A 24,906-nucleotide genomic window follows, 5' to 3' on the forward strand; every position below is an offset into this window, starting at 1 on the left:
ATCCCTTTTGGAACCTGGGCTGCCAGATCACGTCCCCTGCATCATCCATGACCCCCCACCCTGCCCTGCTCGGCCCTGGTCCCACAGGAAGTGAGGCCTTTCCCTTGGCCTCTGGTCCTGGCCTGAGCCCTCTGGCCCACAGAGCCCCGAGAGCCCTCCTTCTTCCCCAGGCCCCCCTCCCAGGTCTAAGGGAGCCCTGAGGCCCGTGGGCCCCTGCAGCCTGGAAACTAGCTCCCTGTGTTCCACCAGGGCTCAATTATAGCACAGGGGGCAGCACCCGCGGAGAGCCGCCTACCTCTAAAACAGCCCTGCAGGGTCACAAGAGTCATGACCTCTGTGTGCTCAGCCCGTTCTCAACGCCTTTACTCCTCACCCCAGCCTTCCTTTTTGCAGGGGAGGATGCCAGGCGCAGAGAGGTTAAGCCGTCAGCCCCATCGCACTGCTTGTGCTTGCGGGCAGGCCCCAGGCCCACGCTCCCACCCACTGCTCAGCCCCGCCTCCAGAAGGGCCCATTCACCCCCACCAGGCAGGGGAGGAAGCTGGCCTGGGGGTCAGGGAGCGCTGGGCTGTGCTGTGGATTCCGCCCTGTTGGTATCCCCTCCAAAAACCCGCATCACCTGGGGAGGCCGAGGATGATGGAGGCAGAAGGAGGGGAGGCTGAGTGGGGTGGAGGCCTGTGCCAAGACACTGTCCTCCTGTCTAGGAACGCCTTGCAGGGCGGGTGCCCTCCGAGATCCAGGGGTGCAAGAGAGGCTCCCGCAGGGCCCAGCCAGACCCATGAGCAGGAGATGGCAGTGGGCTGGGACTCTAGGAGCCCCTGCTGTCATTCCAGTAAGGATGCAGCCATGCGCTCGGTCAGAGCCCGTCCAGGCTGGAAAGGAATTTGGGGGCCGTCGAGTCCAACACTCCCTCAAGGGGCTGCAGGACCCTGGGGGAGAGTGGGGGACACTCGGGCACTAATAGGAGTACTCAGCATTAGGGGCCTTTTTGGAGACCTGTCTCATCACAAACCCTCTTCCCTTTGGCATCTCGGAGACAGAGGAGAACGGCGGGTCCATGAGTGGCAGCTCTTGGAGCTCCCAGCGTCCCCTCAGCCCCCCGCCTCTTTCACCTTCACCAGACCTGTCCCGCCATCAGGCTGAGCCACTAAGGACACCCGCCTTCAGCACTCCCCCGACCCCAGTCACAGCCTGACGGCCACCTGATCAGAGGCCCGCCTGTGTCCCAGGGTGCAGGGACCACGCGGGGACTTTGGAACACCAGGGGCTCGGGCTGGCCTGCGGGCCCCAGCACACGTCTTGCCCTGCCCTTCTGAGCTTCAAGGGATCCTCAGACGAAGAGGCCTTCTCATCCCGGGGCCGGGAGGCTGGGCTGGGGGTGCGGGGTGTCCTTCTCCTCTGCTCCCCTCGCCCTCCTGCCCACCTTCACTCCGTCCCGCATGGCAGCGCTGCTCCCTCAGGGACCAGCGTCACCAGCCAGACAGGCCAGACCGAGGTCAGGGAAACGTGCATGAGGACACAGTCACACACACAGCCACCCATCCTGGAGTCAGGGGGTGGGGCTAACAGCAAGCCTGGAAGCCTAGAACTTTCCTCCTTTGCTTTTCCCCACCCCCCTTGGAAAGAACCGAAGGACAGAACGCAGGGAAGGGGCAGATCCCGGGTGATCCGCGTCCTGGCCCGTCAGCCCCTGGTTTACTGAGCCCCTGAGTGTTTAAACCAAGAAGACGACAGGAAGACCTTTCATGGGTTAACACCAGCAGGAATTTCAAAACCCAGGCTCCCAGGTAGAGGCAAGTGGGGTGCTTAGGGCAGTTTAAAAGTGTTCTCTGGGAGTTCCCGTCGTGGCGCAGTGGTTAACAAATCTGACTAGGAACCATGAGGTTGCGGGTTCGATCCCTGCCCTTGCTCAGTGGGTTAACGATCCGGCGTTGCCGTGAGCTGTGGTATAGGTTGCAGACGTGGCTCGGATCCCGTGTTGCTGTGGCTCCGGCGTAGGCTGTCAGCTACAACTCCGATTCGACCCCTAGCCTGGGAACCTCCATATGCCGCAGGAGCGGCCCAAAGAAATAGCAAAAAGACAAAAAAAAAAAAAAAAAAAAAAAAGTGTTCTCTGGTTCCCGGGGTTTCCTTCCTGGTTGTCATTTCTTTTCCCCCCATCATGTCTGACATCTTTTGAAATCTTCAGTCGGATAAAAGGAAAAATGCCGCGAGGGTAGTTCTATACAAAGTGGTCCCTAAAGAGGAAAGGGGGAGTTCCCTGGTGGCTCAGAGGGTTAAGGGTCTGGCGTTGGCACCACTGTGGCGCAGGTTTGATCCCTGTCCCCAGAACTTCTACATGCCGTGGGCACAGCCAAAATGAATAAATAAAAGCAAAGAAGAAAGGGGACGGTGGCAGACCTGGGATCTGAATGATGTGTGTCCAACCTGGACCAGGAGGAGGGAGGCCCCCGACACGGGGACTGAGAACTACCGCAAGGCTGCTCCAGCTCACACAGGCTTGGTGTCTGGCCCGGCCTGAGCCCGTCCTCCGGCACATCTGCAGCCCCTCAGAGGCACTTTCCCAAGAAGGAAGGGTTCTTTGGGGACAGGAATAGCCGTCTTCACTGGGGCCAAAATGGTGACCAGCGCAGAGTCGGAAGTCTGCAGAGGGAAGGGAGCGGGTTTAAATTATTCACAGCAGATCTCCCCTTTTAGCGCAGGCTGCCTGAGAGCGCCGGATAATTCGGGCCGTCTCAGCCGAAGGCCGATGACCAGGACAGACGCCACCCTGATCAAAAGAAAGGGGCTATTTTTAGAGTTTTGGAGACGGTCTCTGAACCCTCTTCTATCTTCAGCCAAATGAAGATTAGGATGGATGGTTCAGGCTCTACTGGGTCTTTGTCAGGGCTTCTTATATATTCAGGGGATGCACTGAAAGGAGGACATTTTAGAACCAGTTTCTGAAAATGAGGGGTCCTGGAGTTCCCATCATGGCTCAATGGGAATGAATCTGACTGGTATCCATGAGGTTGCAGGTTCGATCCCTGACCTCGCTCAGTGGGTTAAGGATCCGGCGTTGTGGTGAGCTGTGGTGTAGGTCGCAGACGTGGCTCAGATCTGGCGTTGCTGTGGCTGTGGGGTAGGCTGGCAGCTATAGCTCCAATTCGACTTCTAGCCCGGGTACCTCCATATGCCACAGGTGCAACCCTAAAAAGAAAAAAAAAATGAAAATGAGGGGACCCCCAAGGTGGATACCAGTCAGGTTTGTTTCTGCTGTGCCGCAACGGGAACTCCAACCCCACCCCACCCCCGCCCCAGGTTGGGACCCTTCCATCAGATACACTAGGGCAATTAGGGCTGGAGTAAGGACTGTGGCCCCCAAGCAGGTTGACGTGCAGTCTGCCCAGCTGGCTTCAGGACCTCTGGGAAGTCACTGGGCCGCTCCCGGCCACCTTGGTATCACCATCTCCCTACAGGGGTGAGGTGTGAGGAGAAGGAGGCAGTATTTTAGGTCCTAGGAAACGAGTCACCACATTATATGAAGATCATAAAGTGTGGCTATAATTATCTACAGCCCCCCCCCACCAGCTCCTTTGGGAAGGAGCCTAAATAAATGGAGTTATTCTTAGGGCCGTGACTCTCAGGGTCCCCTTGTCTTGGGCTGGGTCGCTGCCTCTGTAGAAGCAGGTGACAGGAGGTGCAGAGGGTGCCTGGGTCTCGGTGCCCAGGGCTCTGACCACATCCTCCCGGGGCTGGTTTCTCATTATTTGCTGGCCCCACCCCCTCAACCCCAGCCATCCAGCGGGCTGCTCATACCCTCTGTAGGTGGCACTTGACCTTTGAGTCACTGCCCACATGCATCCAAGGAATGAGTCCTGCAGCCAAGGCTTGGGGACCCCACCTCTGCCCCTTCAGAAGAAGGGGGCCCCTCATCAGCTTGGTGTGGAGCAGTGGGCACAGGGAATGGACAAGAGGGCCCTGGCCAGGGTCTCCAGGGAACAGTTTACAAGTGTCCCCAAGAGCTGTCCTTGAGAGCCACATGCAGTCCCCCTGGGCCCCCCCTCCCAGCTGCATCCTGTTGTGGCCACACGGGCAAAGCCCCAGGCTGAACTGGCTGTTCCTGCGTCAGGATGGCATAGCTGCCTGATGAACAAGGTCCCTTCCTCTCAGGACCCCAAAGATCCCCCTTCCACTGCCGCCCCCTCCTCAGCTGCAGACTTGCCTGAGGTCCTGGGGCGTCACCCGGGCTCAGTCCAGGCCCTTCCCCTTCCCAGCCAGTTCTGTCCCCTCCTGGACACCTGCAACACAGGGTGGGGACGCTGCCCTCCTGGTGCCTCGGGGCCCACGGTGGGCTTCCCAGGGGCAAAGGGAAGCACAGAGGGGAGAACTGAGGGCAGTGACCTGGCTGCCCCATGGGGAGGTCAGGCTGCAGGGCACTGGCGGTGTGCAGAGGTTGGCTGTTGGTGCCCCAAAGAAGCGCTCGACTGGGTTGGGGACATCTCCAACTCAGGTGTGTGTGGGCGGATGCTCGCCATGCAGTGGAGACCCGTGTGTCCCCACCCCAGCAGGGCCAGGCAGGTCTCAGAGCAGGCTGCACACAGAGTGTGTGTATGTGTCTGTGCCTGTATCTTTGTGTGTGTGTGTGTGTGTGTGTCTGTGTGTGCGTCTGTGTGTGTGTGTGTCTGTGTGTGTTTCTGCACTGTGTGTTGCAGGAGGGCAGGGATGGCTGGTAAACGGCATCTGTTTGAGATTATTTGGGGATTTTCCTCTGCCTTTCCATCTTTCAGCTTCCTGCTTCCTTTCCTCAGCAGAGTCTGGGTTTAACCACGTTAACTGGGAGGGGACATGCTCTAGTCCCTGTCACCTAGCTGGGCACCGTCAGCACCCTGATAGCTGAGCCCCTTGAGGGAAGAGAGCCTAGAGCAGGTGACCGGAACAGCAGGTAGCCCTTCAACAAATATATGGAAGCCCCTGGTCCACACAGACTTTTATTTTTCCTTCTCTGTAACATGTCACTCCTTACGTTAATGTGAAAACGAATCTTATTCCACAAGCACGCGACGGCCCGGGAGAGGGCTGACAGCCGAGGAGGGTGGATCTGGAAGGGAGCAGCTCCCCTCCCAGCCCCCATGTAGGCAGCTGGTGAGCTTAAGAGTGGTCGGCGTGACTGTTCTTCTCTGACAGGGCAGGTGGGAGGATGTGGCTGGTGGGACAGATCGATGTCCTTCCCCCCTTGGCTCTGCCCAGCAGGGCTGCTCTCAGCTCCTGTCCACAGGGCACGAGTGGCCTGCTTTCCCTGCTGAGAGCCGCAGGCGCAGGCAGGGGTGGGCCCCCTCCCTGCCCTTCCATGAGGTGCCTGTGCTCTCTGGTCCTGTCTGATGTTGGCGGTAGCCGTGCGTCGTGGAGCTGTGGGCCCTATGTCGCTGGGACCGGGACGGGAGCAGTTACTGTACAACTGTCTGGACATGCCACCCTTGTGCCGGGTCCTAGTCCTGGCCGTGGGACACATGGCGCCCTCCTCTGTCTCACCACACATCACACTGAGGTTTTAGGGGAGCTTAGAATCAGTGGAAGAATAAGACCGGGAGACGGGGATGGCGGTCAGACGTCGTCTTTATCCCTAGCGAAGCTGTCGCCAGCGTGTGGCTTTACCCTTGTGGCTCTGGTGATGCATTCGCATGTGCCCAAGAAGGGCATCGCTGAACACACTGCGTGGTGGCGCCGTGGCTTCTGGAGGACGGGCTGGCTCCAAGGGGAGGCAAGGAGGCCCACTCGCCATGCAGAGATGAGTAACGTGAGTAGGGACAGGGTGAAACTGATGTGTTCCCCTGGATATCCCTGCAGGGAAGTTGGGGGCCAGGCAGAGGAGGCTGCACAGACCACTGCAGCTGTAGCCCCAAGACATTCTTCCCATCTTAGCCCCACTTTTTATGCAGAAGGCCCAGAGAAGGTGAGCGATTCCCCAGGGTCACACAGCATCTTGCCAGAGGCCAGACTCCCATCCCAGGGCACCTTGCGTGAGATCAGTCTTCTCTCTGACCAGCACCCTTCTGGACTCAAGATCCACCTCTCCTGGGCTGTGGCAGATGTAACTGATCACTGCCTGCCTGCGGGAGCAAATCTTCTATGTCAAGTGGTTTCTAAAGCCGCTAAAGCCCCTGCCTCCTCCTCTCCAATTCTTTACAACTCGTGCTTCAAGGTAATGATGGGGCTGCTAATTCACTGGCCCCAACAAACATTTCCAGCACATGCCCAGAGCTTCCTGCTCTGCTGGGCACAAAGCAGGGTGAGCAGAGGAGGGACACAGAAGGGACTGAACCCCGCCTTGGCTCGGAGGCGAGTGAGGAATACGAGACACGTGGGTGAAAGGATAAAGGGCCCAATGGGTGGTTTACACATCTCTTTGGGTTTGGTCAGAGCTCCTGAGCTCTCTGAGCCCCAGGACCTCTCCTGACCTCCAGGCTTGGGGGACTTCTGCTCAGCACCCTCTTCCCCCAGGAGCCAACCCTGTCCTAGAACCTCTGAGGACCCATCACCAGCCCCCTCCTGAGGTCCCTGCCACCGGCTTCCTCCTACCCCGGCCCTTTGCACAATCTCACCTGCTCCAGGCATGAGCACAAGTGCCCGTGGGCTGTGCCGCCTCTTTCCAGCGCCCGTGAGAGGTCAGCCCGCAGGGATGTCCAGGCCCTGCAGGAGGCTCATAGGGGCAGCAGTGGGTGATCGCCCCCAGACCCAGATCCTCCAGGCGGCAGCAGCTTCCGGCCCCTGGGTCATGTCCCCTAGGGGGCTCTGGGTCTCATCCCTGCAGCCAGGTACTGCTGTTCCCTCTGGACCCCCTCTCCGCCCATTCAGCCAAAACCTCAGCAGTCCTAGCCTGAAATCCATTGGACGCCTGGCCTTGGCTTGTGGTTCTGGAACTGTTCTCCTGTGACCCCCACTGTGTGATCTTTGGACCCCCAACATTTTGGCCTAGGCTTGCTGTGGCCTCAGCTGCATCCTCTTAATGTGTCCCTTGAATGCCTCCTGCCTCCCCAAGGCCAGGTGGCTCCTTCCCAACCCTCTTCTAATTTCCCTCCTCGGTGGATCAGCTCTCCACTCCCCCTGCCCCGTCCCTTCTCTGCTCCCAGACCCTTAGGGCAGAACTGGGTCTTAGCATCAGACCAGAGCACCCTTAGCGCCCTGGAAAGCCACCCTCAGGTGGAGTCGCTGCGGCTGGACCACCTGGGCTGGGAGCCCCGGGCTGAGGCCAGGAGGGTAGCGGCCACTTTCGTTCTCCAACAGTGACATCTTGTTACTAGAATGGCTTGAGCCTCCAAAATCCTCGCCCTCTCTTCTCTGCACTAATGGGGGGGGGGGTAGCTGCACCCCTGCACCCTGACCTCCTCCAGCCAGCTGGCGGTTAATTACCAGAAAATAATGTGCCCTGAGGTCACTGTCACTTAAACAGCTGGCTCCATCTTTTCTAGTTCAGCCTCTTTGGCTTCTGCCATTCGGAGCTCCTGACCTCCCATGACCATGATGGGCCTCTCCCCGTGGCTTAACCTCGGCTGCACCGTGACCCTCCTGTTTCACGGATGCCCTGAGGGTAGACTGGGTGCCTCCACCCCAACCCCACTGCCTGCACACCGAGCCGAGTTCCAGCTGCGGCTTGGTTGCCATCCCTACTCGTGCGGATGCAGATGAGACAGAGGACAACTCCCTTTTTTGTGGCAGAATCAGTCCCATAAGAAATTCCAAAAGTCTCGTCGTATAAAGTTCTTTGAACCTATCTCCAGGGTGGCACCAGCTGGCGCTGAGCTGCCCAGTCTTGTGGGCACCAGTCAGTCCGCCCCAGAAACTGTTTGGGGCTCAGCTTGTCCATCTGAAGACCTGCCTGCGGATTAATCATCTTATGTCGCGATGAGGAAGGTTCCCGCAGAGCCTCTCATTAAGGAAAGTGTCAGTTTGGTTCAGAGAGTCCTGGGCTGTTCCAGCTTCATTTTGGATCTATAGCTTTAGAAAATATCCAACTCTGCTTTTGGTTCAAACTGTTCTATTAAAGAATTAAAGGAGGAAAAAAAAAAAAAAAAACCACCTTTGATGGATGGTACAAGGGGAGAGAAGAATGTTTGGGTCTTGTTCTGTGCTTGCCAGGCCGGTCCCTTCCACGTTTGGGGTCCAGCTTGGCATGTTTGGAGGTGACAGTTGTCACAGAGGGGCCTGGGGGCAGTGGCTACGAGAGTGTTCTTTGGAATTCGCATTACTGGTTTCTATCAGAACAAGATTCAGGCAGTCGATTCTGGAAGGACTGGGGGCAGGGCAGATGGCGGGGCGGGGAGGGGTTGTGTGGGGTTCACTTCTCTCCGCGGTGCTCAGGGACAGGACAGGGTGCAGGTTAGAGCAGGAGGGCAGACGGCCATCAGAGTGTCCACAGCTTCCCCAGAGCGGGACAGGCATGCGTCAGACGGGGCTCAGAAGTGAGGTGTGGCCACGAGTCGAGGTCTGGACCTTCTTGCTGAGCAAGGGCTTTGTGGAGGCCTTGCCTGAGCTTGGACTTGACGGCTCACAGCTGCACAACACAGATGTGGTTGGGGCAGCGAACCCAGGCGGGGCCGGCAGAGACTCCACTGCGAGAGGATCAGGCTGGGCTGAGTACAGCAAAGGGGACAGACGTGGGCTTTAGAGCCACGGCTGGGAACCTGGCCCAGGCGTCAAGCAGCCGGGCCGTCTGCCCAGGAGGGGCCGCGCCCGGCCTGCTCTGCTGACACGGAGGGCTGTGGGCTGAGTGGGGGCCGGAGAGAGACCCTCCTGTGCCTGGATTTCCCCTCTGCCTCTCATTGCCGTCTTCACATTCTCCCCTTGCTCTCCTGACACCCCCCATGCATCAAACCGTGCCCCCGCCACGTCCCGCCAGCCCCACCAGCCTATCCACCCACCTGCCAGCCACTGGGGGTGCCCAGCAAGTAAGCACAGGCTCTGCAGCCAGGATCCCTGGGTTCAGTTCCAGACTCAGCCATGCGCTGGCCATGTGACCTTGGCCAAGCTGTAGCCTCTCCATGCCCATGTCCTCATGGATAAAGTACGGCTGATGCTGGTGCCCACACGGCAGGGTGCTGAGCAAAACCATGCTCCCAGGGTGACTGGGAGTGGTGTGGGAATGCTGGCACAAGCGAGCTGGTGTCAGGAAGCACCCACTGTGTGAGCCAGGGGGCTGCCCAGGCGGATGGGGCACTGACTTTGGGGGGCTGATTTTTTTGGGGGGTGTTGTGGAAAGGGAGGCCTCCATTGCTCCACCATAGAAACCCTGCCTCTCCTCTGCTCCTGAGAAGGTGGCGCCCCCTGAGTTGGGTTATCACCCCCTAAGCTGCAGACCGGGAATTCTGAGGCCCCTTGGGAATAGTGGACTCACCGTCCAGGATGTCTGACTTCGGCGGAAATACGACTTCTCCAAGTTACAGAGCATCTGAGAAACTTTTGCTGATTTGGTTTAGTAATTTCAAACCCGGAGTTCCCATCGTGCTCAGCTGTTAACAACTAGTATCCATGAGGATGTGGGTTCAATCCCTGACCTTGCTCAGTGGGTTAAGGATCCAGCATTGCCGTGAGCTGTGGTGTAGGTGACAGACACGGCTCAGATCCCACATTGCTGTGGCCATGGCTCTGGCATAGTTCGGCAGCTACAGCTCTGATTGGACCCCTAGCCTGGGAAGCTCCATATGCTGTGGGTACAGCCCCAAAAAGACAAAAAAAAAAAAAAATAGTTCCAAACTGAAGCCAAACCAAATTTAAAGGGTAAAGGGGGCAAACTGTACTCCAGAAACTTCTTCTTCGTGCTTCCTAGGGACAACCACTGGACAGCCACTATACAGGCATTGAGGCCCACTCCTCCCCAGGGGCCCACCTGGGGACCTCAGGGCACAGCCGGCCAGCAGCAGCCCTAGGCTGCCCTCAGCTGAAGCCGTGTAGGTGTCACTGTTCCTCCCTTGAGAGGGGCTAAGCAACTGCCTGCCACAAAGGTGCCCTCCGAGGCAGGTACAGGGTGAAACCCCTCACCTGCTTCTGTCCATGAAGTTCAGGCTTCTCAGGAACCAGATAACCTTCTTCGGCTCTTATTTATCGTGTCTCCCATAATGCATAGGGGCATGTATGCAAATCAGGTTCCAGCATCAGCCTTAGGACCTGACGGGAAAGTGTAAATCAGTGTCTCAGCCTTGGCGCTGGTGACATTTAGGCCAGACCGTCTTTGCCACGGGGCCTGCCCATGCATGGTGGGAGGCTTGGCAGTGTGACAGCCCCTGAGCTGTGGGAGTGCCGAGGGGATTTGGGTGGACCCAGGGAGGCTTGCTAGAGTGGAAGGCGGAGTGGCAGACCGAGGCATGTTAGGGCTCACGGCCCCCCATGGCAGGACCCCACCAGCCCGTCCCCAGTGCCCAGGCTCCAGCCAGCCAGCCAGCTCCAGAAGCCAGGCCGCCAGGGAACCAGTACAGAAGGATCCCAGTGTGGGAAGGTCCCAGTGAGCGTGACCCTTCCCCTGTCTCCCGGGGACTGTCACTGCCGCTGATTCAGGGCCTCCCCCACACAGGTGAGTCACACACCTGCATCCCCCCACCCCCACCGCCCACCAAGCAAGCTGCTGCCTGGAGCCAGTGCCCGTGCCCATCGAGCACCCTGGCACCCTGCCCTCCATCCCCCGGAGCCTCAGCCTCACTCCCTGGCAAAGGTGGGAGCTCCTGGGTGGGAGGGAGAACCAGAGACTCTCAGAAGTGCTCTTCCTCTCCTGACAACCCCAGCAGGTTGGTTAGCCGGGTTGATGCCAGCTTGATGCCTTGGGATGGTTTTGAGGGGCTGGCAGGTACTCATTTACCTGTCAGCCCATCAGGGATGCAGCTGGGTTCCCCTCCCTTCCCATGCACCCTCCCCGCAGCCTGGCTTCAAGAGCAACTGCAGCAGTGATGTCCCGGGAACAGCATGGCACTGCACTGCCGCATCGTCAGGGCCACCCTCCTGCTTGATGGAGAGGCACCGGGCCCCCTGCAGAAGGAAGGCGGCCAGCACTGCCCTCCCGCTGCACAGCTGGTGCCCTCCCGCCACCGAGGGCACATGTGTCTGCATGCAGGGTCCTGTGTGGGCTGGAAGGAGGGCAGGTCAGGCCTGCAGGCCAGCGGACTCCATCAGCACAGAGCCCGAGCCCCTGCCCACATGTCTCCTTCCCACCTGTACCCCGACCCTGGCCCCCACATGCCTCACCTTTCCTACCTGATGAGCCCTGGAGCTGGAGCTCGCCCCAGGCTGACTCCTCCCCAGAATCCAGTGACCCCAGTGACCTTGGGCTGGCCAAGCTGTGGGCAATGCCAGCCAGTGCTCAGGGGGAGAGGCCATCTTCAGGCAACAGCGCCCCCCCCCCCACTTTCCTCCTCCCTCCCTTGGCCTCTTCCGCCTCCTCTCTCAGCCCCCTCTCCTGCCCCCTCCCAGCCACATGGGCCTGGCATGCATTTCCCACCCTTTGGCTCCTGCAAGACCACCCCAGGATGGCTGCGCAGTGACACCAGCTGGGGGTGGGAGGCTGGCCCAGTGCACAGCCAGGAATCAGCCAGCAGCGCTGAGAGCTTGCAGAGCGCAGTGAGGGGAATTTAGAGCCCCCTGCAGGGCCCTAAAGGGCTGGATGAGACACTGCGGTGCCTTCCCAGGTCTCTGCCTTTGCTGGTTCCCAGCCTTGGGGCTGCTGCCCAGTCAGCCTCTCCATGCCCAGCCTTGCCTGCCCTCCCCCTCCCTGAACTTCAGCACCCTCCAGGCTTCCTGCCTCCTCTCCCCTCTGTCTAGCAGGCTCATCCCTCCTCCCTCACCTGGCATCTCATCCTTAGAAGTGCCATTCGGCTGCTACCCCCTCCAGGAAGCCCTCTCCGACTGCCCTCCCCAACCCAGAGCCTCCCAAAGCTTCCAGGGCTAGCCCTATATTAGCACTTAGGAGACAGTATTGTAATCACTTCTCTCTCTCCCTCACCAATAATTGAGGGTAATAATTGATACCTGGCATACAGTAGGTGCTTAATAAACATTGGCTGGGTGGACAGATTCGTGGACTGACAGCAGGCCAGTGTGTGCAGGTGTGAGGGGGAAACTCCAGGCCAACAACCAGGAGAGGCAGGTGTGTCCAGAGCTGCCGGGAAGGAAGAGGATGGGTGTGAGCGATGGGGGGGTCCCCCACTGCTTTGGGGAATGTTTGCCACCGAGGTCCTGACCCAGCCTTCTCTCCTCGCCCCTAGTATTTCTGCCTGTTGCTGGTGATCTTCCTCGTTGAGCTGGTGGCGGGGGTCCTGGCCCACATGTACTACCAGAGGGTGAGTGGGGCGTCCTCCTGTACCCGCCATCGGCGCCCCCGGGAGGGACACAAGCGAGGGTGCATGGAGGTGCGGGGGCGGGAGGGGGGGAAACAGCGACATGAAGGGCAGTCCCAGGCCTCATCCTGGTCTGTGCTGGACAAGGCTGAGGTGGTCAGGGCCCCTCCCCCTGGGCGCTCCGTGAGTAAAGGGGGGACAACCATGCTGCCCTTCAGATCAGCGCTCATAGGACCGACGGGTGCTCCTAGGATAACAACCATAAATATTGTGAATATTGGAGTTCCCGTCATGGCTCAGTGGAAATGAATCCGACTGGCATCCAAGAGGACCCGGGTTCGATCCCTGGCCTTGCTCAGTGGGTTAAGGATCCGGTGTTACCGTGAGTTGTGGTGTAGCAGATGCAGCTCAGATCTGGCGTGGCTGTGGCTCTGGCATAGGCCGGTGGCTACAGCTCCAATTGGACCCCTAGCCTGGGAACCTCCAGATGCCACAGGTGCGGACCTAAAAAGACAAAAGAAAAAAGACAAAAGACAAAAAAAGAAAAAAAGAAAGAAAGAAATACGTGGTGCCTGGCCTCCCCCTTGCCCTCCCATCAGCCCTGAGCTGTGATCTCCCACCTGTCTCCCCGCTTCCCCTTAGGGCAGCAGGTCCCCAGCCTCTGCAACACAGTCTGCAGGGACCCTGCCTTCCATGCAGCCCGCCGCCCATGGTCCCCTGTCCTGTGGGAGACCCCCACCATTGCCCACTTCAAGTCCACGGTGCTCTAGAGTAGCGGGCGAGGCCTCGGAGTGGGCCTGGGAGCCGAATGGCTGGGTGGTTCTTTCTGCTGATGCACCTTCCCCCACCTTCTTCAGCTGAGCGACGAGCTGAAGCTGCACTTGACCCGGACCCTGGCTGAGAACTACAGGCAGCCCGGCGCCGCGGAGATCACAGCCTCCGTAGACCGTCTCCAGCAGGATGTAAGCACCCGCCCTGTGGGCCCAGACGCCACGCAGACATGGGTTTCCATCCTGACTCTGTCCCTGCCCCTCTGTGTGACCCTGGGCCGGTTACTCACCTTCTCTGAGCCTCACTTGCCCCGTTAGGAGGCCTCCTAGGCTGTGGGGGCGTTAAATCCAACCCTGTGTGTACAAGCCCCTCCCACTGCGAGAGCGCTTCCTGAATCCGGGTTCTTTCCTTCCTCCTCCTCTGCCTTCACCTCCACCGCGGAGCCGCATCACCTGCTCCAGACCCCGCCTCTGCTGGGTGCCAGGATCTGGGCTCCTCCCATCGGTGGGCACCTCCCTCCTCCCTGGGGGAGCTGGCGGCTGAGGCCCCTGTAAGAGGGAACAGGCAGAGGCGTTTCAGCAGAGCTGCTGCAAGTCCCCAGTTGGGAGCCTTTGGGGAGAACTAGGGAGACAGAAGAGTGTTGGCGCCTTTCCAAGAAGGTCTCGGCACCTCCCCCTAGTGTGGCCCAGCGTCCTGCCTGGGTGGGGAGGGGGGCAGGTGGACCTCAGACCCGTACAGCAGCCGCGGGCCACGTGGGGCTCTTCACAGCCAATTCAGTTGTTAAACTGTCCAATTCCTCAGTCTCGCTTGCCGCACATCAGCGCCCAGTAGCCACTTGTGTCTAGTGGCCCCCAAACTGGACAGCACAGAAAGTTCTGCTGGGGAGCCTGGCTCGGGATCCTGGTGGTTCCGTGTCTGAAAAGTCGAGGCAGCTCCACCCAGCAACTCTGGTCCCCCTGCCCACCCCACCCTCACCCTGTGGACTCTGCTTCGTTCGGCTCTCCCCTCGGCTGACAGAGGGGCCAAGGGCAGCCTGGTACACACAGGGGCACCGTCCAAGCTCCATCTGCACTTGGCAGGCCTCTCATGTAGGAATTGTGCCCGGGCCTTTCTCAGGAAGCCCAACACCCCCGGCCAGGGTGGTCGGTGTGAGGCAGGGGCCCCCCTGAAAAGGAGGGCAGGGCCGGGGAGCAGCAGGGTTTTCCCTGATGGAGGGCACAGCATGAGGGAAGGGACCTGGTGCTATGACCCTGCTAGAAGGCCCATGGGCACCAGAACAAATGGCCTCGGGCCCCCACATGTGTGGCAACAGCTTGAACCCCAGGGGCCTGAGGGCGTTGGGCCCGGCCCATATCTGAGGCCTGAGGAAACCAAGCGCCAGGGTCCAGCAATCTGGGCTCCAGACATGCACATTTGGTGACGTAGGGGTGCCCCTTGCTTATCGCCTACTCTGAGCTAGGCTCCCTGCCACGAGCTTCCCACTGTTCACCACTTTCAGGCCTCACAACAGCCTGCCTGGAGGCCCCTGTTATCCTACTATTACAGGGGATGAAACTGAAGCCCAGGGAGACTAAGGAACCAGTGCGGGTGACACGCCAGGGCGATCCCATGTGACTCCCAGCACACACTGTGCTGTTCCCCACTCTCCATGCTGTTCCCTTCTGCCTGACTCCTTGGGCTCCCCTGTGGGGCCTCCCTGGCCCTTCGCCCTCATGCCGCACAAGCACCTCTTGCTTCTCCTACCAAGCAAGAGTCAGTGAAAAGCCTCGGAAAGTTTTATTCAAGCTCAGGCCTGGGGCCCAGCTCTACTCCTGGCACACAGCAGGTGCCTAATAGATGCTTGTTAACTGGACTAAATGTACCTCCACCCCACACCCCAGAGAGCCGTGTTCTGTGTTCACAACAGCCGTGTTCTGTGCCCCCTGCAGGGTCTCGAGTCTCAGCCCCCCAACTCACAGGGTAGGAACTAATCCGTCTCCAGCAGTCTCTGGCTCCCCTGAGACCTGGGCTGGCGCTCCCCTGCCCTGGTGCCATGCAGAAGACCCCAGGCCTGCCCAGCACTCACACTGGCCCCTCTGCTCAGTACCAATCTATCCATGCAGTGGCCTCTGGGACACCTCTGCATCCTGAAGCTCTGGGGGCTCTGTGGCTTCAAGGCTTGGATGGTGGCACCTGAGCCTCTGGCAAGGCTGGGTCCCTATCCCAGAGGCCTTACGTCCCTGGATGACCAGGAAACCACCCCTTGGTGGCCTGGCCCTGTGGTACACAGGCCCACTCCCTCGGGGGCCCCCTGCATCCGCCTCTCTCCTGTCTTCTCGCAGACCCTCCCTGCCCCCAGAACACCCAGCACCATCTCCGTACAGGACTTGGATGGACAGAAAAGGTAGCAGTCGGTGGGCCTGCAGCCAACGCTCCACCTGCCTGGAGAGCCCAGCTCCTTGCTCAAAAGAGCACCAGGGAGGAGTTCCCATCGTGGCTCAGTGGTTAATGAATCCGACTAGGAACCATGAGGTTGCGGGTTTGATCCCTGGCCTTGCTCAGTGGCTTAAGGTTCCGGCTTGCCGTGAGCTGTGATGTGGGTCACAGACCCGGCTTGGATCCCGCATTGCTGTGGCTGTGGTGTAGGCCGGCAGCTGTAGCTCTGATTAGACCCCTAGCCTGGGAACCTCCATATGCCATGGGAGCGGCCCTAGAAAAGGCAGAAAGATAAAAAAGAAAAGAGTGCCAGGGAAAAATCTCGGACAGCCAGTAGGGATCGGGTTAGGATCTGAGGACTGTCCTGCGGGCCGGTCACCAAGGGGGTGGAGGGGCCCCAGGCCGGCTCCTCACCTTCAGCCTCTGCTTCTCGCCCCAGTTCAAGTGCTGCGGGAGCAACAGCTCGGCCGACTGGCAGCACAGCACGTACATCCTGTCTCCCGAGGCTGAGGGCCGCCGGGTGCCCGACAGCTGCTGCAAGACGGTGGTGGCACGCTGTGGCCAGCGGGTGCACCCCTCCAACATCTACAAGGTGGAGGTAAGCACCCCGTCCCACATGGGCAGGCAGGGGTCCAAGCCCGCATCTGAAGCCTGGATCCAGGGAAGGCTCGGCAGATGGGTGGGGGCGGGGGGCTTCCCAGCTGGAGATCACACTTTCTCGCTGGTCAGTGGACAGCAGTGGACATTCAAGGGGACAAAGCCTGGGGATGGCAGCTGCTCCAAGGAGATTCTGGGACATCATGGCACTGCCCCTGTGTTAAGCTTGCGGGCACTGGAACGGCTGGACCCGGCCCCGGGTGGATGCAGCACCCCGGGCAGCCCTCCCTCCCCATCCAGGTGTGTGTGACCTGCCTCTGTCCCTTACAGGGCGGCTGCATCACCAAGCTGGAGCAGTTCCTGGCTGACCACCTGCTGCTCATGGGGGCGGTGGGCATCGGGGTGGCCTGCCTGCAGGTGAGTTGGAGCGGGGGTTCAGGGAGGGACTTGTCTGGAGCTCCCAACCCCTCTCGCACCGGCTAAGATCTCGGATCACGCCCCTACCACCCACCCACACCCTGCCCACCCTCTCCTCCCCCACCTCCCCTCCTCTTCCATCTGCAGCCAAAGGTGAGTCACAGGTCACTCTCTTCCCCAGAACACGTCAAGGAAAATACCTGGGGCCTGGGGGCCACCTTGAGCTTGTAAGGACAGAGCCCTGGGAGGAGTGAGAGTGTGGGCTCAGGTATGTGCTGCACCCTGTGTGTGCACGCGGGGGTGTGCACAGCCTACTGTGGTCCACGTGGGGCCGTGGCCATGTCTGCATGCACCTGGGTGTACGTGGTTGGGGCTGGATGCATGTATGTGTGTAGCTGTGCTGTGCAAGTGTGTGTGTGTTTGTGCATGAACACGTTCTCATCCCTGTGTGTGTGAGACGCACGTGTGCACCCCGTCTCTGTGCTGAGGATGAGCCATGCCCTTTACTCCCGCTCACCAGTCCACACCCTCCTCCAGCCACCACCTAGGAGTCCAGTTGAGGGGAGTGGGAGGACTCAGGAAGGCCAGGCAGATGCAGGGAGCGAGGGTCCTGCATGCCCCCTCGCCCAGCACGGCTGCTGTAGTCCAGAGGGCTCCAGAGCAGCTCCAAATCCCCACCCCGCCCCTCCCCTCCCCATCTCGGTGTCATAAGCCCAGTAGAGAAAGAGTCAGAGCAGGGGCCAGGCACCGAGGACCCAGTCCAATCCTGCCTCTGCTCCTGTGCAACTGGAGCCATCACTTCCCCGCCCCTCAGCCTTCATCCGCAGTACGCAGATCGCTTCCCAGCCATGCAAGGTGTAAGCAGGTAGGAGAGGCTGCAGGCGATGCGCTGGCAGCGCCCGTCTCAGGGGAAGGGGGCCCTGGTGGCTCCGAGTGGCCTCAGCAGCTGGCTGGCGGGAGTAGGGCTCCCTGCATAGGATCCCCCTGCTGCCAGCTCACCTCCATCTGTTCACCCTGGGGGACCCAGCCTCAGCCCAGCCCACGGGCAGAGGGCCCTGCTCTGTGGGGCCCAGGCAACCTAGGGCTGGTAACTTCATCCCTGAGCTTCAGGTCCTCACTTGTAAAATGGGGCTGATTGTTCCCAGCTTGGTGACCAGAAGGGTGGGTAGTGGACAAGCAGCTCACGTGCCCGCTGCCAAGTAGATAGCAAGTGTTCCGTGAATGGTGCCCACCACCACTTTATCATTCCCACGTGGGCACAGTGTCACTCAAAAGACCTAGCTGTTTCCCAGCCGGACCAGCAGCCCCCTTCACCCCAACCCACGTGCATGCACAGCGAGCCTGGGGGCACTCACACGGCCCCCTCGCACCCGCCCAGGCAGGCCCTCTGCCCTGGCGCTGACTCAGGGAGTGGCCAGTGGGACCGGGGAAGGATGCTCGGTGCTTCAGCCCCTGCTCCCCCGAGCCTCCCACACACTGCTGCTGACCTCGGGTGCTGGGGGCCTGCTCTGCGGACACCTACTGGACCTGGACCGCACTCCCCTTTCCCTCCTGACCTCTGGCCTGAAGCCAAGGGCAGCAAAACCAAGGGCAGGAGTGGGCCGGCCCCTGAGCCTGAGGTCATAGGAGTAACGCCGAGGAGGCCAGGTCCAGGCAGGGTACCCTCCAGCCACACACACACACACACACACACACACACCACTGAGAGCGACTTGTTTTCCTCTGCACACCGCAGAACTGCTCCGTCCCCCAGAGAGCGTCACCAGGCCACCACCAGGGCCCATCCCTGGCCTTCATCCATTCCATCTATTCCGCTATGGCGGCCAAGCCTCGGGCTCTAGCGCCCCCTGCCGGCTGACACTGAAACTGCCACCGAGTTGGAGGCGCCCTGCACCATCTCAGGGAGCCCTGTCACTCCCAAGGCTCGGTGTCCTTACCTGTAAAATGGAGGAGGAGTCAGATGGCCTCAAGCCCTTTTGAAGCAGCAGCGTTCTCTCATCAGTGGAAATCTCACTCGGGAGCCCAGTTTATTCAGAGTGAAGCCTGAGCTCCTCTGATGGAGGCAAAAGTCAAGTATAGCCTGACATGACCGCCCTCAGGAAGCTTCTGGCTCTGAATTCTCCAGGAAGATTCCTGGCTCAGAGAGATGGAGGTGCTGCAGCTTCCTGGGACGTTAGGTAGATATTCCATGAGTGACCCTGTAGACCAGGCAGGAAACGCTAGGAGTATAGCAAACGTGAGTCCAGCCAGACATCGCATGCTGCCTCCCGGCCTCGTGGACCAGGCAGGGGTCTGCCTACAGAGACGGTGGTGGGCTGGCTGGCCGGGATGCAAGAAGGGACTGGCCTCCCGGAGCCTCTGGGCAGAAGGTGGGGAAGGGCGAGCGCTCTGTCAGCTTTGCAAGAGGAGCATCTGTGTGCAAGCACCCTGCCCAGTTCTGGACCACACCAGTGGGCAGGAGAAGGTCCCCTCTCCCAGGGGCTCTCACTCGAGGGGAGGAGACAGAACATAGGAGTCACATGAGCTGTAGGGTGAGCCCTGGGATTTGGGGAAGCATATAGGAGGCCTTAACCATCATGGGCCGTCAGAGAAGGCTTCCTGGAGGAGGCGGTATATAATAAAGCATTGAAGGCGTTTGACAGGAAGAAGCAAAAGGGGGAGCGAGTGCCAGGGCGAGAGAACTGCATCTGCCAAGCCCTGGGGCAGGGGTGCGGGATGGTGGCGAGGCTTTATCCTCAGGGCCCTGGGCAGCCTCTCACAGGCTCAGGGTACAGGAGGGGCTGGTGCCCTGGTGTTGGTTATTCTGGTTTTCAAAGAATTTCAACAGGAAGGCTGTGGACCAGTGAACAGACTGGAGGTTTTTCTATTGATAGAGGGGCACTCGAGGCTCAGAGAGGGATGTCACTGAGCCCAAGGTCACACAGCCCCAAGTAGAAGCGAACCCATTCCCGCTGCTACCCCGACACTCCCACATCGTAGGATGGAAACGTGAGCCCAGAAAACTCCCAAGGCAGTGAGATTGGGATCTGCAGGTCATCAAAGGGGGAACAGGAAGGTCATACTGGGGATGGCTTCCTGGACCTCCCTGGCCCTTGCTCAATACTCCCGATGACAGCCAGGTACTGGCCCAAAAACCTCACAAGAGGCTAAAAGCCTACCAGCCTGTCTGTTAAAAAGCCCTGCGTGTGGCAGACACTGCCTCCAGGCAGGCTGCCAGGAGAGAGCCCCACACACAGTGCCCCATGCAGGCTGGGCCCACCCCCTGCCCCTCCTGCTCCTGCAGCTCCTTGTCCTGCGTGCTCTCTGCTCACAGTCATCTGTGCCCTCTGTCAGAAAGGGGACACTGGTGCCCACTCAGGGACTGGAGAGTTGGTCCTTACACCCCATCTGCGTGCATGGGGTAGTGTGTGCATGCATGCATGTGCATATGTGTGTGTGCATGCACATGTGCACACGAAGAGCACATCCTTGGCCCTCTGCATGCATCAGTGGGGTGTGTGTGTGTGTGTGTGTGTGTGTGTGTGTGTGTGTGTGCAGAGACGCATTGATGTCCACCTCGCTGTGTCTCCCCTGGGGACACACGTCATGTACAGAGTGCCCGTGCTGGGCGCTCAGCCCCAGGTCCTCCTGGAGGAGATGCGGCCTCGAGTTTGCCCTGGCCCAGCTGTTCCCGTCTGGCCTCCCCTTTAGTGAGGATCAGAAAGATCCAGATGATCCCACAGGACAAGTCAGCAAATCATGAGGTGGGGACAGGGCAGAGGGCCTGCTGGACATCTGGGTGGCAAGGCTGCGACAGCCACCCCCCTAAAGCTGGTGGGAGACACCATCACCTCTTAAGCTGCCTTTCCGCTTGTGGCTCTGTGTCCTGGAGGTGGGTGAGAGCTGCTCACCAAGTCTGGGAAAGCAGAAGCTACGTTCCCAGGGGGTGAACCACCGGCATGGGGACAGAGGGGAGGGAGGAAGGGGGACACACAGCCCTTGCCCACTATTCCTGGAGCCTCGCAAAGAGAGACATGTGCCTGCCACCCCTGAGTCCTCATCAGCCCTCCCCGTTGGGCATCCAGAAGTGCCCCGGCCAGGGCAGGTCAGCAGCAGCCACGGGGGAAGATGGGATATCATCTCCTGTGTTGGGGAACCCCCCTCAGCCCGGGTCCACAGCACAGGGGCGGGGGTGGGCAGGGGCCAGTGGCACCATCTTTACCAGGATCGCCATCGCGTCCTGGCTGGCTTGTCCGACCTCACCTCCTCCTGACTGCGTCCTTGGATGGGAGCGAGGAGATGGACAGGCGGAGCAAGTTGGGGAGTAAAGCCCTTGTCCTCTGTGATCCACGCGTGACATGGGAGGCGACCCAGGGGCTGGCGGGCTCCCCAGTGGGGGGCTGGGGCCGCGCCCCGGGGCTGATTTACAGGATGAGCTGGGACAGTTCGGGGTGCGCCTCTCAGACCTCACACTCCCTCCCACACATCAGCCAGAGGTCAGACGCTGGGCCCCGGTTTCACTCTGGCGTCTGAAGGGCAGCCAGACCTAGAGCAAAGCTGCTTCGGACAACAAGAGAGTACAAACGTCACCGCAGGGGCTCTAATTAAATTGGCGTCTCTGGGAGTTCCCCTTGTGGTGCAGCAGGTTCAGAACCCAACCTAGTGTCCATGAGGACGCAGATTCAATCCCTGGCCTCACTCAATGGGTTAAGGATCCAACCTTACTGCAAGCTATGGCATAGGTCACTGATGCGGCTCGGATCCTACATTGCTGTGGCTGTGGTGCAGGCCAGCCACTGCAACTCTGTTTCACCTCCAAGCCGGGGAACTTCCATATGCCGCATGTGTGGCCCTAAAAAAACAAAAAAATAACAATCGGGCCATTTCTGGAGATCTGGGACCACAGACAGGCCGTGTGGATGGGAAGCTGGTGAGAAGTGCAGGTCCTCACCCAGGCCACAGAACTGTGATCTGCGGCTAACAAGGGCCCCAGGTGACCGCTGCCCATTAAAGCGTGAGAAATACTGCTAACAGTTCTCAAAGTGCGTCTCCACCAGCTCCCCCCAGCATCACCTGGGAGCCTGTTAGCAATGCAGAATCTCAGGCCCCTCCCCAGACCTCTTGAGTGAGAATCTGCCCTTGACCTTGCCCGCAGAGGGCACTCGGGTGTGGGAAGCCGAGCGCCAGGGCGCTGTCGGCAGCAGCACGCTGGTGGGCCCTGATTTCTCTGACCTCTGCTCTCTCCCCTGGCAGATCTGCGGCATGATTCTCACCTGCTGCTTGCACCGGAGGCTCCAGCTGCACTTTTACTAATGGCCAGCCACGACGGCCCCTCAAAAGTTCAGGTGCCCAAATCCCACTGGCCAGTCCTGAGGGATCAGCATCAGCCTAGAAACTCCCCCCACTCTGTTCCCAGCCCCTTCGGACCCACCAAGTGCCTAGACCACGGCCCCTGCAGCTCCCACCCAGGCCAGGGACCCTTGGTCCCCTCCCTCCAATTCTGAGTGATCCCTAGGGAGGGGACGGATCCTGCCCTGAGACCCTAGCCCCAGGCCTGAGGCTGGGAATCGGGGCTGCCCCTACCAGCTCCAGAACCTAGAACAAAGCGCTGGAAACTTTGACCCCTTGGCCAGGGACCCCCGCCCCCAACCGGCGCTAAGCATCCGTCCTCATGCCTCTGCGGCTGTGCTCCTCCCACCCGGGAAACGCATGGTGGGCAGTTAGAGTTGGCTCCATCCCCAGAAGACACAACCCTTTCCCCAGCCCACACCTTCTCAGCTGGAGGAGGGATGGCCAGGTTCCTTCCTGCAGGGCCTGGGAGGTGAGGCAGCTAGGAGCGCTTGGGCGGGGGCGAGGGGGGTGGAGCCCCCAGGGCAGGGCGCAGGTGCCCCCCACAGAGGTCCCCTGGGAGACTATGGCCCCAAGCCCTGTCTCCCGCCATCTGCCCCTCAAGGTCTCTGTCTGGCCTGATGCTCAGGAAGGCCAGGTGTTTGAAACCATCATCAACTCTTCATGGGGGTGAGAGCAAAACCCTTCCTGATGAAACCAGATCCCAGACCTGCAAAGCTGACGCTGCTGAGAAGGTGCAGCCCTGAGCGGAAGGGTGCTCTGCCCTGAACCTCCCTTTTTGTGGGCCCACACTCCTGGACCGCTGGGCCACCACCAAACAGCCCGCCAGGGCCCCGCTCTGCTTCCCAGACTGAATATAGCCCCTTCCTCAGCTTCTCTCTTGCATCTCTGAATTGACATTTTCAGGAAGGATTTTCTCAAATATTGAGGGAGAGCAGAAAGAAAGCCCTGCTAGAAGAGTTCTCTTGTGGCTCAGTGGGTTAAGGTCCAGCATTGTCGTGCTATGGCTCAGGTCCCTGCTGTGGCATGGGTTCGATCCCTGGCCCAGGAACTTCCACATGCCTCCGGCACGGCCAAAATAAAAGCCCCCTAATAGATACCGAGCATGATGCTGGCAGTTGTCAAACAACACGTGTCGACTCATAAGACAGCTACGGGGCCTCTCTACAGGACCCTTACAAGTGGGCAGAGAGCCCCATGCCAGCCTCCCATCTCCCCAGGCTGGGATTCCCATCTTTCTACTTCCCACCCTTATGATGCTGATGCTGGCCTCGTTTCTTGACCCAGGCCAGTCCAAGGTGGTGAGTGTTTTCGTCTCCGTTCACCGTCACCGCCATCCCCAGCACAGTCCCAGCTGTACCGAGACCACGCACCCTCAGAACAGGGGTGACTCAGGCACGGAGGGAGGACCAGGCCCCCTGGGCCATTGCCTCCCTGTCTTGCAATTCTCAGGGGGCTGTTGGAGAGGGCCCTGGGGTCACTGGTGTGAAGGTTGGGCTAAACCATCCCCTGGCCCCAGAGCCCTGCACACCTGTTGGAGGGGCTCAGGCAGCAGGTAGGAGTCAGGGGACTATTGAGGATAATGAAGGGGAGCTGCCAGAGACAGCTTGGTTCTGAGAACCCGGTTCGGTGATGTGAGGTGTTGTCATTCCTTGTGTGAGCGTAAGGAGACACTATGGTCCATCTCCACGGCTGTCGTTAAACTCAGCAAAAACGAGCTGGTTAAATCAATACCCTCCCAGTCTTTGCCTGCTGATGCCTTAAGAAGGAACCGTTGCAATGTCAATATTTTTGTGTCCAAAATGCCATTCATTTAATCCGACTGCTCTCTAACTTCTGTGGATTATTGAATGCTGCTCTTGGAGCCAGCAGAGCAGAATAGGCGGGGGTGGGGGAGGGGGCCCTACCAGGCCCACGCATCTCCCGAGCTCACTCCCCACTCCACATACACCAGCTCCCCAATCCAGATCACTCTCCCCAGTCTTCAGCCAGGGGGACGCTCTAATTTGGGGTTCCACCTCTACTTCCAGGGCTCCCAAGATTCCAGGTTTGACCAGTTTCTTGCCAAGCATCTACTCTTCCAGGAAAGAGCTGACTGTGTTTAGCTGCATGTTTTTATTTAAACCTCATAGCATATCTAGAAAACAGGTATTATCCTCATTTTGCAGATGACAAAACCAAGTTCAGGGGTCACCCAGCGCTCACACAGATACCCCACACAGAGCAGGAGCTGAGCCCAGGCCTCCAGCTCCCAAACCTCGGCTCTTTCCACCCAGACACATACCTCCACGGGCAGAAGCTCAGGCTCAGCCAACGCTGAGGACACAGCTGTGGTCAGGAGGGAGCTAAAGCAGCACATGAGGCACGTTGCCAGCTGGGAAGCTCCATGCCAATAGAAGGAGAGATTTAGTTACCCCTGCAGGTCTCTGCCCACCTCCTGGATGGGAGGGCACAGCCCGCAAGGCCCTCACAGTCCTTGTCTAGTTCTACCTGTCTGGGCGAGGGGCTTGCGCGGGGGGTATGTGCTGGGGGCTCCTTCCCCCCAGCAGATCTGGCCCATCACCAAATCTTGTCAGTCTTCCCGAGGGTCCCTCAAATCTGTCCTTCCCCCCATCCTACTGGCGCCCCCCTTCATTCTCACACTGCAGCCAGCGGGTGGCGCTCAAGGACAGCACTGAGCCGGTCCCATGGTCACATGGGCTTCAGACCACCCAGCGGGCTCCCACTGCTCTTGGCTTCAAGTTCAGACTCTGCCGCTGGCTCACAGGCCATGACCCCTGCCCAGCCAGGGCACTTGCCTCTCCCGGCTCAGTTCCCAGACAGGTGCCTGGAGCTCACAGCGCAGCCGGGGCACTGTGCTGCCCTGGGAACTACCCTCTGCCCCAGGCGCAGACTGCACAGGGTGCGCAGGCAGCCGGTGGGGCGCCCACAGGCAGGGCCAGGGTGGGGCTGGAAGGACAGGGAGTGGCCCCACCCACCTTCCTATGACTTGGTTGGTCTTCAGTGGATGACGGAGCGTCACAGCCCCAAGCTCCCTGCAACTCTCCTCATGAGGTTCTCGGAGATCCCGCTCCGGCTGGACC

At 59.8% G+C, this 24,906-nt stretch overlaps 1 protein-coding gene and 1 long non-coding RNA gene across 6 annotated transcripts in view; one reads left to right on the forward strand and one right to left on the reverse strand.

Moving 5' to 3' along the window:
* Positions 1-23,968, forward strand: part of TSPAN11 (tetraspanin 11) — a 58,557-nt gene extending 34,589 nt beyond the window's left edge. For 2 of the 5 annotated variants that reach the window (XM_021092452.2, XM_021092453.2), the window contains 5 exons: positions 12,224-12,298; positions 13,153-13,257; positions 15,921-16,079; positions 16,409-16,495; positions 21,728-21,938. In XM_021092452.2, coding sequence (XP_020948111.1) covers positions 12,224-12,298; positions 13,153-13,257; positions 15,921-16,079; positions 16,409-16,495; positions 21,728-21,787 — 486 coding nt within the window. In that variant the 3' untranslated portion in view covers positions 21,788-21,938. Of the gene's footprint in view, positions 1-12,223; positions 12,299-13,152; positions 13,258-15,920; positions 16,080-16,408; positions 16,496-16,676; positions 16,764-21,727; positions 21,939-22,427; positions 23,610-23,853 lie in introns of those variants that run through there. The other 3 variants (XR_014803941.1, XM_084956934.1, XM_084956933.1) reach the window with 3 other exon arrangements.
* LOC146403447 (uncharacterized) lies at positions 4,944-13,445 on the reverse strand. The gene is made up of 3 exons (XR_014803947.1): positions 13,356-13,445; positions 10,014-10,139; positions 4,944-8,608 (listed from the first exon to the last, which is right to left on the reverse strand). It is a non-coding gene; the product is annotated as an uncharacterized LOC146403447 (long non-coding RNA).
* Positions 23,969-24,906: the final 938 nt, after the last annotated feature.

This window comes from Sus scrofa, chromosome 5 (assembly GCF_054392235.1).
Source record: "Sus scrofa isolate SSC_HxYL_T2T_F1_AM1 chromosome 5, Sscrofa_HxYL_maternal_Yorkshire_Landrace_v2.0, whole genome shotgun sequence".
Classification (NCBI taxonomy): domain Eukaryota; kingdom Metazoa; phylum Chordata; class Mammalia; order Artiodactyla; family Suidae; genus Sus; species Sus scrofa.